This window comes from Uranotaenia lowii, chromosome 3, assembly GCF_029784155.1.
Source record: "Uranotaenia lowii strain MFRU-FL chromosome 3, ASM2978415v1, whole genome shotgun sequence".
Lineage (NCBI taxonomy): Eukaryota > Metazoa > Arthropoda > Insecta > Diptera > Culicidae > Uranotaenia > Uranotaenia lowii.
Window position 1 is genome coordinate 366,332,469 of NC_073693.1, and position 15,082 is coordinate 366,347,550.

The following is a 15,082-nucleotide window of genomic DNA, read 5'->3' on the forward strand; positions in this document are numbered from 1 at the left end:
CATTTAGAAGGTCATTCGAGGTCATACCTTGCTTCAACTAGGTTTTTGTTTGGATTCCAGAAGCGTCAAATTCTAATACGAACTCCCTGCAATTTTGTAGTAAATGGAAAACTTCATTCAAAATATAGAGAGCAATACCGTGTGAAATCAAATAGCTTATTTTTGTTTTCCCATTTCTATTCGAATAGCAATCTGGCTGTTCGGGAACATCTTTTTGTGGTTCGATGAAGCAAGTTCAAACTAATCGAAACCGATCCAGCTCGGCAGGAGGATTCGTTTCGACCTGGTAGAAATCGGTCGAAGTCAAATGGAAAGAGACTGGTGCTCGACTGTCCATCCATTTCCACTTGTTTCGACCTATTTCGACTAAATTTCACTGAACAGACTTTCACTGAGCCAAAAATTCCCGACTTTTCGAAAAAATTCCCGGCTTTTTCCCGCTTTTTTCCCGTTGGATTTCAAATCCCGTCTTTTTCCCGCTTTTCCCGTTTTTCCCGAATGGGTGGCCACCCTGTAAAAGGTATGTGCTGAGCTAAAAAATCTTGGTTTTTCAAGAAATTATCGACTTTTACCCACATTTTCTCCATGGAATTTTGATCCCAATTTTATTTCGTTATTGAGAAAAAAATGAAAATATGAATTTATTTTAGAATTCAATTGGTTTATATAGGGGGAAAATGATCCATAAAGAATTTTCCCGGTTTTGATTTAAAATTCCCGGTTTTTTCCCGGTTTTCCCGGTTCTATTTTCAATTCCCGGTTTTTTCCCGGTTTTCCCGGTTTTCCCGATTCGCTGGCCACCCTGTTAAAGCATTATGCTGCAAATTTATGAAATAAATTTAAAATAGAAAATGTTTGAGATGAATCAGCGAATAACATCAAGTAAGGTTGGTTTAACCAATGCTTGGTTGATTTGACAATGCCATTTAAATTGGTTTAATAAATTACTGTCTCTGATGTTTCATAATATACATAATAGTGATTGTGGTTAATAAAAAAAATGAAATTATTTTTCTATGGCTCAACTGTGCCAAGTCTATTACTTTAAGAAAAGAAGGATTAAGACGAATCAGCAATCAAGTGAGGTTCATTTAACCAAAAAAAGGATTCCAAGTTACAAGTTCTTTTTAAAAGGATGAGCAATGAGATAGTTATTGACAGCATTGCCTGTTTGAATCAGCTTTGCGATAAGGCTGAAATGTTTGACTATGCAACGTTAAATCAGTTAAACCGTCACCGTCTGCCTGATTTATCTCAATTTGTCGATCGGAACCAGACAACCATATTTATGACTGAATTGACGGATAGTTTTTATCGGTGTTTACATATTTTTCTCAGAGCAAATCTATAAACGTAATCCAGAATTCAAAGCGAAAGAAGTTCTAGAGCAATTTAAAGTTATTAATATAGCATTATGACAGCTTTGTACACAAATAATTTAAAAGTTAAAATGTTTAGTCTTCAAAGGAATGTAAAAATGATTTGCTCATTTCTAACCTTCTATCATTTATTTTGTTTAAAAATAATACCTTTTTTGTTCACGCCTTACAAGCATATAGGAATTTGAACCCTTTTGGAGCATTCGTTCTTAATTTACACATTTTGACACCTTTATTTCGAACGCATTGCCGAAATGCGACTCTTTGTTCACATATTTTGTGCCACTTCATGTGTTCAGCAAAGAGCGTGTACACCATTCCAATTGTATCCAGAGCCGGGCGTCGAATTGGAGTGCTTAGCTCATAACAGCGCGTTAGTTGCGCATATAAAATTTATGACGATGCTTTTCGAGACATTAGACACGTTCTTTTACTTTACCTCCACAAATGGCGGATGAAGGAGGGTCACCTCATTGCTGGTCCCCAAACTTCCTCCCTCTCGCTTAAAAGGGATTTGACTCTGGCATGGCGCCCCCTTTTTCCATGACCACATTATTATTAGAAACGGTCGTCGAGAATGGTGTGTTTTCCTCTGACCGCCACATCCGACCAGAGAGTGGAGGGACGAAAATAAAAAAAAGGAAGTCGTATAATAAATGTTTGGTTTGTTATTACTAGCTAGCTAGCACACTTAGTCCCGATCTTTACCACCCCCCACAAAAAGTAAATTCACAGGGAAGAGTAAAAGCTAAATTGAGTGCTATTTCGAAAAATAACAACAACTATAGCCAATCCAAAAACCGAAAACGTTGTTGTAGCGTGACGACGATACCCTCCCCGATTTTATTGGACGCAATTATTAGCTATTATTAGTGTTTATTGTAAGCATACACAAATTCTTATTGCACATTCAGAACAGCTCGAGGAGCCAATCAGATTATGATTTTCTTTGTTGGCCGTTTTCCCGATATTTGTTGTTGGACTTGTGTCAGCCAATCCAGCCAGCAATCTTTTTTCCTCACTTATTACGATGGAGGTGTAGGAGTGGAAGTTGTTTGGTTGATTCGGTTTGATTTTATTGCTACATTTAGTGACTCACTAATGGTATATTTTCTTCTTTCGTCCGCCGTCGTCGTCTTCGTCGTCGTCCAGACTTTGGCAATGGGGTTGTTAAATAAATTTTTAATCACTCGACACCTACCTTTGCGTCGAGGTTTTGTCCCCAGTTCGTTTGTTTTTTGTTGAGTGAGATTGATTTTTGTTTGGTCAACGAAACAAAGTGCGCATTTATATGCCATTAAAAGGCTAAACGATTCTGATTTCATTTAGCTTTGATTTCGTTTTTGAAATGCGGTTCTATGTCAAAAATTGAAGTAAAGATCTGCTTCTCGAGCTTTCAATATTTTGCTTGATTGTCAATCAACATATTTTCATCATTTAATGAACTGCCGCTGCCGGCAACGAATCGAGAAAAGCGACTTTAAAATTTTTTTAAACTTTCGTGGATTCCTCGGTTGTAACTTTACCTTTTCTATTTCTTCCTTTAAAGATATTAAGAAAACTGTTGTGAAGAATCGTCAGTTGTTTTGTTGCTTTGAAATAAGCTTGAAATTATGTTTATGACGTATCTTAGCGTGTAAAAATTATGAAAATTGCTATTTTTGGCTTTACTGAACTGTTTTATCTAGTCTAATTTTCGTAATTTCAATAAATGCTGCCTATTTTGTTGCACACGTTGTATGAATATTTGTAAAATTAACGTAGATTTGAACAGCAATTTTAAAATATTCTATAAAAACATATGGGACAGCTTTGCGGGTATATTCCATATGAGAAAGACATGGCTTGGTATTTATTCATATATGTTGAGAACAAAGTTATGAAAGTTTTTAGTCTACATTGAAGAACTAACTGTATTAGAATGACTTTTGAAATACTCTGAAAAATGAAGAAAATACATATGGGACAGTCTTGCAAATAGCGGCAGTAAGCTATCAAAAACCATTTTGGAAAAAGTGACACACATGCATCAGGATGTTCCAAAGTTTATGGCATGTTGAATTTGAATTTTTGAAATTTGAATTCAAACTTTTAAATTGATGATCTTGAAAAGAAAATTGTAATTGTATTGATGATACTTCCATACAAAAAAAAACAGTTATTGACGATAGCACTCGACAATCAGACCAATAAAAATAAATAATGAAAATGAAAAAAAAAAAATGGGAAAAAAGTATTTAAATTGACTTTGAATGTAAAAAAAACGAGATCTGATGATTTTTCGAAACGAAAATGTTGGAATCCGAAAGACTATTGTTTTTAAATGTTTATGAGACATCTTAAGTCGAAGTCATTTGAAAGGATCATTTTCTTCACTAAGGTGAATTAGGTATTACGAATGAAATTTTAGGTTATGATTTACAAAAAAAAGCAAAGTTGTTAGAAATATAAATTTCACAGAGATTTATAAAAAAAATTATTAAAAACGAGAAAAATTATAAAAATATACAAAAAACAGCAAAAAATTAAGAAAAACACATTAAATGAAAAAAAAAACAAAAAAAACAAAAACGACAAAAAAAAACTGTACAAATATTGTCAGATATGATAAAAGGATTTTTTTGTCGGTTTTAACATTTGTTGTCATTTTGGACTTGTATGTGAGTTTTAGTTTTCCTTGTTTTTTATTTTTAATATTTTTGTTTCATTTTTGTAAGTTTTATCATTTTTATTATGACATTATTATTTATCAATTCTGTCAGATTTTTTTTTTAAATTTTTTTGATATGTAAGTTTTTTTTAATTTTTATATTTTTTTAAAGATATTTGTCATTTTTATCATTACCGCCATTTTTGTAATTTTGATGATTTGGTAGGTTTTTTTTTCCTAGTTTTAGTTATATTTGTCATTTGTGTAATTATTTTCGTAATTTTTATCATTCGCGTCTTTTCGTGTTATTTTTGCATGGCTTTTGTATCTAATTTTTACTAGTTTAGTCACTTTGATCATTTTTGTTATAATTTTCATTTTTGTCTTTATCAATTATCTCTACTTAGTTCTACTTGTCATTTTCAGGTTTTTTTTCTGATCATGTCTGTGAGTTTGTCGTTTTTTCGTTTTTGGCTATTCATGTTTTTTGGCATTTTTGTAATTCAATTTTGTCATTCAATTTTTTTGCCTCAAATTAGATTGTACATTCTTGATTTTTAAAAGAATGATAGGAAGAATTTATAATAAAATTCTTTTATTTTCGAATAAATTAAAGACCTTATTCAAATAATTTATGGCACAAAAACGTTTTTCAAAACTTTTTAAACCCATTTTTTTGGAGGGGCGTGGGGTTAAATTTTTCGATAATAATTTTCTTTAAATTGGGTTGATTTTCGGCTTTCAGTGTCAAGTTTTTCAGTAAAATTATAATTTTGCGAACATAAGAAAGAACATTTTTGTCTCATATTCAGTTTCAAAGTCCTTAAATTTAAATCTTATGAAAAATTGTAATATAAAAAGCCTCAAATGGCGATCTAAAATTAAACACTCAGATTTTGATTCATGATTCGAAATTTATACTCTAATTCAGATTCTCTATTCAGATTTAAAATAAATAATTAAAATGATGAATTCAGATTATAACCCAGAACTACACAATTTAATTTAAATTATAGATTTATGAATGAGGGCTCTAAAACTTGGCTTTCAAAATTCTGTACTGGAATTAAGATTCGGATATTAAATACATGTACATTTCAGTAATTGTATTGAAATTCGGAAACAGATTAAAAATTCTTATATTGAATTCAGGTTCAGAATGCTGATTCAAAATTTAGAATATGATTTAGCTCGTAAATGAGTTTAACAAACAAGAAAAAATATCGAATTGACTATTATTTCAAATTTTTTATCAATGTTCGTTTGTACACACAATTCAGCTAAAAATCACAAATATAAAGCAGAATGTGAGTATATTTAAAAAGATCAGATCCCGTTTCATGAAAAAAATTACTATTTTTTATTTAAAAATGTCTTCCATAGGTTTATTTTTATCGAATTGCTTTTAAATCTATCTATATATATAAAAATGAATTTCTGTCTGTCTGTCTGTCTGTCTGTCTGTCTGTCTGTCTGTTCCCTATAGACTCGGAAACTACTGAACCGATTTGCGTGAAACTTGGCAGGTGGGGTTGTTGGAGGCAGGGGAAGGTTCCTATGATGGTTTGAGACCCCTCCCTCTCTCATGAAGGGAGGGAGGGGCCTCCCAAACAAAAGACTATTTTTTGCATAACTCAAGAACCCATCAAGCAAATGGTATCGAATTTGGCATGGGGTGGTATTTGGGAACGAGGAATATTTCTATGAATATAAGATACCCCTCCCTCCTCTCAGTGGGGTGATAGGAAGGGGGGAGGGGGGCTACCTTACATTTTTTCATATTACTCGAAAACTAATCAAGATATTGGAACCAAATTTGGCACGGGAAGGTATTATGATACGACAAATATTTCAATGATTATTTGAGACCCCTCCCTCTTTCCAGTATAAAGGGGGAGGGGCCTCTTTCATATTTTTTTTACATAACTCAAAAACTAATAAAGCAAATGGAACCAAATTTGGCATGAGAAGGTAGTTGGATACGAAAAATATTTCTATGATTATTTGAGACCCCTCCCCCTTTCCAGTAGGGAGATATAAAGGGGGAGGGGCCTCTTTATATATTTTTACATAGCTCAAAAACTAATTAAGGAAATGGAACCAAATTTGGCATGGGCGGGTATTTGGGAACGTGATATGTTCTAATAATTGTTTGAGACCCCTTCCTTCTTCCATCGAGGAGAAAGGAAAGAAGGAGGGGAGTTTCATACAGTTTTAACTGCATAACTCAAGAACTACAACAGCAAATGGAACCAAATTTGGCATGGAACGATATTTGGGTACGAGAAATGCTTCTATGAATATTTGGTATCCCTCACTCCTTCAAAGAGATGGATGAAATGAGGGAGGGGAGGTTTCCCTTACAGTTTTCAGTATAACTAAAGAACCGATGGAGCAAATGGAAAAATATATGGCATGTGAGAGTATTTGGATACGAGAAATGTTTCTATTATGAATTGAAAGGGGGGCATCCATACATTTTTTTTGCATAACTCGAGAATAAATTTAGCAAATGAAACTAAATTTGGCATCAAAAAGTATTTGAGAACGAAAAATAGTTTTTCTATGTGAAACAATTCCTTTCTTGCAGTAGGATGATAGAATTGGGAATATAAAAAGGGAAGAGAAGGCTTATATTTTACTTTTTTTTTATAAAACCCGAGAAATGGACAAAACTTAACATGGAAAATCATTTTGCTATGATTCAATGAATATCTGACACACCATCCTCCTTTCAATGAGTAGGTACATAGAAGGAGGAAGGTGAGCCCAATACAATTTTGTTAGCATAAGTTCTCAATTTATGCAAACGAAACCAACAAATGGAAATAAATATGGCATGGAAAGGTTTTTGTTTACGAGATATGTTTCTACGATTGTTATAGATATAGACTCCTACGCTTTACAGTTTAGAGAGGGGAAGAAAGGAGGATGCTCCTTATAAATTATGTTGTAAAGCTTAAAAACTTATCAACCAATGGAGTTATATTTGATATAAGAGGATTTTTGGGCACGAAAAATGGGTATGATTATTAAAGACGACGACAGGGGGTGAAGGGAAGGGCAGGGGAGGCTCTCTTATCAGTTTTTAGCATAAATCCAGAGAATATCAAGCAAAAACAACCATATTTTATAAGTTAGATTGTTTGCGTACGATTAATTTGAGACCCTCCTTAAAGAAGCAGATTAAAATTATCAGATCTTTAACACCAATTTATAGATCAAAATTCAAAAAATTACTTTATGTCATCTTTGTGTTGCAATTCGAAACTCCAACTGCAGCTCTCATTTTAAGCAGTTTTAAAATAAAGCCAACAAAACAATAAAAGTTTGAATAATTTCTGAAAATATCATTTGTTTTGGAAAGGTGTAGCAAAGCACACCGGGTCAGCTAGTATATATATAAAAATGAATTTCTGTCTGTCTGTCTGTCTGTCTGTCTGTCTGTTCCCTATAGACTCGGAAACTACTGAACCGATTTGCGTGAAACTTGGCTGATGGAGGTATTGGAGGCAGGGGAAGGTTCCTATTGTGGTTTGAGACCCCTCCCTCTCTCATGAAGGGGGGGAGGAGTCTCGCAAACAAAAGACAATTTTTTGCATAACTCGAGAATCAATCAAGCAAATGGTATCATATTTGGCATGGGGTGGTATTTGGGAATGAGGAATATTTCTATGAATATTCGGTACCCCTCCCTCCTCTCAGTGGGTTGATAGGAAGGGGGAAGGGGGGCTACCTTACAATTTTTCATATAATTCGAGAACTAATCAAGATATTGGATCCAAATTTGGCATGGGAAGGTGTTTGGATACGAAAAATATTTCAATGATTATTTGAGACCCCTCCCTCTTTCAATAAGAAAGGGGGAGGGAACCTTTTTCATATTTTTTACATAATTCGAAAACTAATAAAGCAAATGGAACCAAATTTGGCATGGGAGGGTATATGGATACGAAAAATATTTCTATGTTTATTTGAGACCTCTCCCTTTTATCAGAAGGGAGATGTTAAGAAGGGGGGGGGGGGGGGGCTTTTTTATATTTTTTTACATAACTCAAAAACTTATTATGCAAATGAAACCAAACTTGGCATGGGCGGGCATTTGGGAACGTGACATGTTCTAATGATTGCTTGAGACCAATGGTCCGAAAATCAATCAAAACAAACACTCAGGATGCGTTTCCTGTTGGAAACATTCCGATTGTATAATGGGATAGCGCCTCTCGCTACTGCTTCGCCTGGCTGGTATGCAATCTCGATCAGCGCTCCTATCAGCTATGCAAACCGAGTCGCATCATTCAGAATCATCGGTTCAGCAAACATCGCATATCGGAGATGAGTGAGATACAAACTGATCCATTCTGAATGTAGCTCACTCAGTATCTGCCTGAATTATATGAAATTCAAAATTATTTTTTGCAGGACGAGAAAAATCAAACAGTTGTGCGGGACACCATAAATTCTCAGTAGTTTTAACGTGACGTACGACATTTTAATAAGAGAACTTGTAAAAATTGAAAAACACGGCGAAAGTGAACATCTTTCCCTCACAAACACAACTGCAATTTGATTTTGATCATACTGATGTTAAAAAACGTTATAACAACAAATAAATTTATTAATTTGCTTTATATCAAATCAAACAAAATACGCTAATGATCGGCTTCATGTATCATTCACTCACTGCCTGATCCATTCACTCCTGATCGAAGACCAACAAGATTCGCCATATGCATTGCGCATTGGTGATATTCCAATTTGATGATGGTGCTGCACTGTTTTGACAGCAAGCATCGTGCGAGGTGATCTGTATTTTAGCGATGAATTGAACGATCGATGATCGGGTAGGTCCAGTAGCAATCAATAACGAAACCCGACCGCTGTACGTTCAGGTGCGAAGTGCAATCAGAAACATTCATTGAAAATGAGTGATATTCAGAACACTGCTTGAGACCCCTTCTTTCTTCCAGTGGGGAGAAAGGAAAGAGGGAGGGGAGTTTCATACAATTTTTACTACATAACTTGAGAACTACAACAGCAAACGGAAATAAATTTGGCACGGAACGAGTTTTGGGTACGAGAAATGCTTCTATGAATGTTTGTTATAAAGAGGTGGATGAAAAGGGGGAGGTCTTCCTTACAATTTTCAGTATAACCGGGGAGCTGATCGAGCAAATTGAACCATATTTGGCATATGAAAGTATTTGGGTACGAGAAATATTTCTATTATAAATTGAAGCCCCACCTTTTCAGCGGAAAGATACAGGGCTTTTTACAAAATCCGAGAAATGGACAAAAGTTAACATGGAAAATCATTTTGGTATTATTCTATGATTATCTGACACATCATCCTCATTTCAGTGAGTAGGTACATAGGAGGAGGGAGGTGAGCCCAATATAACTTTGTTAGCATAAGTTCTCAATTTATGCTATTGAAGCCAATAAATGGAAACAAATATGGCATGAAAAGGTACTTTGTTACAAAATATGTTTCTACGATTGTTATAGACCCTTACGCTTCACAGTGTAGAGAAAAGAAGAAAAGAGGGGGCTCCATATAAATTTGGTTGTAAAGCTTAAAAACTTATCAATCAATGGAACAATATTTGATATAAGAGAAATTTTGGGCTCGAAAAAATAGGTATGATTATTAAAGACCACGACCTCCATTCAGCAGGGGGTGAAGGGAAGGACAGGGGGAGGGCTCTCTTATCAGTTTTTATCATAAATCCAGATCATATCAAGCAAAAACAACCTTATTTTATAAGTTCGATTGTTTGGGTACGAATTATTTGTGACCCTCCTTTTTCAGGGCGAAGCTTAAAGAAACAGATTAAAATTATCTTTAACACAAATTTATAGATCAGGATTCAGAAAATAAGTTTAAGTCATCTTTGTCTTGCAATTCGAAACTCCAGTTGCAGCTTTCATTTTGTAGTGGTTGCTTATGAATTATGTTATAATTTGATTTTAAATAATGCCAACAAAACAATAAAAATTTGAATAATTTCTGAAAATATCATTTGTTTTTGAAAGGTGTAGCAAAGCACACCGGGTCAGCTAGTGAAAAATATTTGCTGATAAAGAAACATGTAGCTGATCTTCACCTAAAACATCTGCACAAAATTCTATATTTTTCGGTGTATTTTTAACATTATTAATATTGAAGTTTTTCCAATAACCAAATTTCAAACTGAAATCATAAATCTGGATCAAGTTTGCAAGAACCAGATTTGAACCGAAAACTTTTAATCTGTTACTTTTTTTTTTGAAAATTTGATTTATTTTCATCAATATGGTTAAAATCTTTGAATTTGTTCAAGAGCTTGAAAGATTAAGTTTAAGGCTTTCCTCAAAAAACTTATTTTCGACTCAAATCTAATCTATCAGACTCTTGCACAAACTAAAAGATTTTAATCCTCGATGAAAGTGGATTGCATATTTTGTTACTTAAAGTTTCAATACACAAATTTAGCACACAATTTTATAGATCTTGGGATGTATTTTCTTAAGTTACTTAAGTAAGTATAAGTTGTCTCACTAAGAAAATTTGGATTAATGAGAATTAATTAAAAGAATTTATGTAGGTTTTTTTTCATTTTATTCTTGGGATTTCGATTACAACGTTCAAAAGTTGAAATTTTCATAAAAAAAAACAGGAAGAATCTAGAATTGACCATTAAACATTCCACATGCCAATCTTATCCAAATGAAATGGGCCAATAAAACTCCCATTACTGTTACAGCCCTCAACCCAAAGTGTCAATGGGACTTCCATCGAGAAACCACCACATGGCCACGATCAATGGCCGGTGGTGCAGAATTGATTGTGTGCTGTGTGCCATAAAAGGGCGGGATAATTTCAGGTTTAGCTATCCGGTTTTTTTCTATTTGGATTCGGTAGGAATATAAGGGAGGATGAATGAATATGAAAAAAAAAGCCCGGGAACCCTTACCGAAAATAGCATAATAGTACTTTGATTGCCTCGGCTTGTGTTATTGTAATGCGTGTGTTTTCATTAAAAACTGGGAAAAAAAGTTTTCCTTCCTTGAAGCGGTCGTCCTCATCGTCGGCTAAAAGGGGCTCGTAAAGATCGCTTAAAAGATTATCCCTTCCAAACAAATCGTCGTCGAAGGGTCGTTCTGTTCCCTTATTTTTTGTAGTTGGTTTGAGTTGAGGTGGGCCTGTACTCTCTTACACACATCTCTCACGACAGGTAATAATTATGTGATCAATTATTGAAAGAAGACGGTAGGCAAAAAAAAATCCTTCTTACCAGGAACGGGAATTGGCGTGTGAATGTTCGTCAATCCACGAGGTAACCATTCCATTGTGAGCTGCTGAGAGATGGTGGTTTCTTCTTGGTTTTGTTCTTGACGAGTAGTTTAGTTGCTGATTGTGTATTTCAATTGCAACAAACCTAACAGGAGTCGTCTCTTTGGACCGGTTTCTTCAGTGCGTCACCACTGATATTTTTGGTTTAATTCCTTTGGTTTGATTTGATTGAATTATCTTGAAATTGGAACACTTTTGATATCCATTTTTTTCAGTGCACCATTTTGATTTTCCCACACTTTTTTATGTATTCTTTAGATCTTCCGAGACGAGTTTCTCAACACAGGGAGATGCAGTTGGATTTTCTTTTCCGCGATACCATCAATCGATGGTGCGATTCCGGAGAAAATCCGCACAAACGCATTTTCCGAGCAAGCTTCTGAGCAGAGTGAGGGGAGATGTGAGGGCACACTGAACTCGGATGAGAAACGCGGCGGGTGGTGTGTGGTCCGGTAACACTGCTGCACGATGATGATGGTTTACATGAGGGGTGAAAGCTTATTTACACTACACTTTATCACATTGAGAAGATTGTGTGTTGATCGAGTGAGAGGGAGCGCGGAAGTGAGAGCGAGAACGAGAGAGAAACCCAGTTGACAAATTCACTTCAACTTCCAATCCAACCGACGACGACGACGAGGTTGTTTGTGGAGTATATGTAGGGATGATGGCACTTTACCCTCTGATCCTGACCCACCAGGGATAGGGGGGGGGGGGGGGGGTTTGAGGGAGTTTTTGGGGGAATGTGAAGGTGCGTCGGGGTTGGCACAGTTTGCCCGAAGCAAAGTGGTCGTTCAGGCAGCACAAAAGCGATTTTCACCGGAGTGAATAATTCAGTTGACTTGTTCCCCGCAAACAGTTTGGAGTCGGGATTTCTCACACCGCAACGGGGTTGTTACCCACACTCGTCAACTGCTTATCCTTCCTCAGCACAGTCTTGCGAGTGGGTGGTGGGCGGTGGTTTTGATTTTCTCTCGCTCACTCACACACAACTAAGGTTATCAAACACTGAACTTTTTTCTACCACTTTTTTTCTTCTTTTGGTGGGGTGCCGCACATTTTTTTTTTTCTTGAGTGACTGGCGGCTATTGAAAATCACTGGAACATAAACTTTCAAGACCCGAATGAACTCTGGTGATATGGATCGGTTTGCACTATCCGTTGCGTTTTTTTCCGGAAGGGGAGTGCCACCCACAGTGTATTGGAACGACACTGAAAGTGTGGGTGGTGGGAAGCAAATAATTTTCCGTCAATTTGCAACAAAGTAGATAACGATCTACGGTAATTATTCCTTTTGGTGGTTTTCTTTAGACACTGATGATGTGAAGAAACTTGATATATCCTTTGGAAAATTGCGGTCTATTTCCTGCGACTACGATCCTTCACAGCCCGAGATTATAGTTGTGCACGGTAGAAACACAGCTGAAGAACTAGCAGAAACGCGCTCTTCGGATCAAAAAGTGAAAAACCTTTCTGCTGCGAACATATTTTCACCAAGTTACTTCTTTTTCAAGAGACTCTCGTTATCCTTTTTGTGCGGAACACTCCGAAATACCTCTTCCTATCCTCACGTTTCCTCAAAATTCTTGTTATTCCAATACCTATACACAGATAAATACTGAGCAGAACGCATCCTGAATGCACTAATACACACCACTAGCATCGTCGCAGACACACCAACACCATGATCTGAAGCCCTCTCAAGAGGCCACCAAGAAGTGCAACAGACGAATCCTTTTCCTTCTTGCTACGTGACGTATGTAAGTTTCCTCAGTCGTCGTCCTCGTACTCAGCGGGGTCATACCAATACACACCTTCTCCAGCACCCAGGTAGGTATTCCATTTTACTTTGATGAAACCGAACTCTCACACTTGGCCACCGGAATCATGTAATCCAAACTCTCTCTCTCTCTCTCTCTGGTTGGAGAAAAATCGTAAAAGAGCAGCAATCGCTCACGGAAAATCCTCACACTTTTTCACACCTACAAGCGTGTCACGACGTCACTACAGGACATCATCCCAAAGTGCACCTCTGCACTGCACTGAAAAGGGAGACGGTAGCACGAAATCCCACGAATATCCAATCGTTCGCCCGACTTCCTCGTCATACGGTCGTACCCTATGCTGTTTGACGTCGTGGTGTTCCTTTCACGACAGCTGCCACTGAGACACTGCTGGCTGCCTGAGCTGACGGACGATTCCATTCTCGGCTTGGTTGGGTCGACTTGAGAAAAAGCTTTGTCGGTATGCTGTGCTGCTGTCTAGAGTCTAGACACGCACAAGCAGCACTCCGGTTGCTGGCGCTCTCTTCAAATTTAGTACCCGCGTTCAGTCGGGCGGGGAGACACGTTCCATAAAAGAAGGTTTTTTTTTCTTTTTCGGGTGCCGTGCCGATTTCGGCATGATTTGTGCGCGCATTGCACAATACACGCCCGTCGAAACAACGGAAGACAAAAAAATCGTGGGGGAGAACCGCAGGAAGAAACGCATCTCCCGTTCGAGCCGTCCGTCGTCGTGTCGTGTGACTGTGAACTTCACACTCCCGTAACATTTTATGGTTAGGCAGGACTCAGTACCGAATGCTAGCTAAGCTTATAGCTAGCGTTTAAGCTGGCTGACTTGGTGTTGCAGATTAATGACGAAGACGATGAAGACGACGGGAACAACGAACGGTGTGGCAACTGGCAAACACAGAACCAACGGCAGGCAAACAAGCATTTCAAAAGTGGAAATTGTTGAGATAGCGCCAGATGGGAACGTGCGCGCGGATCATACTACACATATATTAGGGTCGCTCTTGGTGGTTGCTAATAATTTTTAAATAAATTATAATCTGTGTTCAACTTGGCCTTAAAATGAAATTTGAAACGCTTTTATGTACGTGGAAATCATACACAACACTAGTCATAGTCATGATCTCGGTCCCAATCCTGATCCTTAGATACAGATTTTGAAAAGATCTAACAAAAAAATGCTCCCTCATTCAATTGCAAAATTGGCTAAAGTATATACCCGTATAAAAAATGATAAAAAAGCACAGGCTCGTTTGTGTAAAAATGACAAAAACTTCGGTAAAAAAAATGCTATTTTGTGAAAACTTAAACAACTTGAGCACCGCTGATTTTCACAGCTAAATATCACAGAATCCGGTCGGAAATGTCTTCAATTAGGCAACCCTTCCTGGCTGCACTGCTTCGAAGGGCGTACCGCAGCTGCCCGGAGCACCTCCAACGACTTTAGGCTTGATTCGGCAGGCTCCCACCACGTCCGAACCTTACTTCCGCAAAAACGGGACTCGCAAAACCAAAATAGCAGAAAATCGAGTCCCAAAAAGCGATCTGCTCTTGAGCAACGGCTCAACTCCCAAAAACGACCCGCTAGGGGTCGCTCACTTTCTGCACTTCCAATTCCCAAAGCCGGATGCCAGGGCAACAATTTCTTACGTGTTCCTACTATCTGGTTTGCACTGCTTGGAATGTCTTTCGCTTGGAATGTTCTTTCGCGTTCTACTTCCTTCTTCCAATCAGTTATCTGGGAGCTTTTTACCAAGCCAATCCGGGATATCCTTCTTGATTGATGGCTGCGGCTTCGGGACACCAAATGATTGCAAGAACTTTTAATATGCAATTCAAAGCGCGAAAGCGATTCTTACCGCCTTACCGAATATATAGTACTATCAATACCTAGTTAATAGATATTTTGAATATTTCTTGGTAG

The 15,082-nt window shown here is 37.0% G+C and overlaps 1 protein-coding gene across 3 annotated transcripts in view; it reads right to left on the reverse strand.

Annotated features, from left to right (window-relative positions):
• The window catches only part of LOC129751116 (uncharacterized), a 45,886-nt gene extending 32,148 nt beyond the window's left edge, over window positions 1-13,738 (reverse strand). The window contains exon 1 of one of the 3 annotated variants that reach the window (XM_055746424.1): window positions 11,307-13,734. In XM_055746424.1, the coding sequence (XP_055602399.1) occupies window positions 11,307-11,361 (55 nt within the window). In that variant the 5' untranslated portion in view covers window positions 11,362-13,734. Of the gene's footprint in view, window positions 1-11,306 lie in introns of all 3 variants that reach the window. The other 2 variants (XM_055746422.1, XM_055746423.1) reach the window with 2 other exon arrangements.
• Between the last annotated feature and the right edge of the window lie 1,344 nt (window positions 13,739-15,082).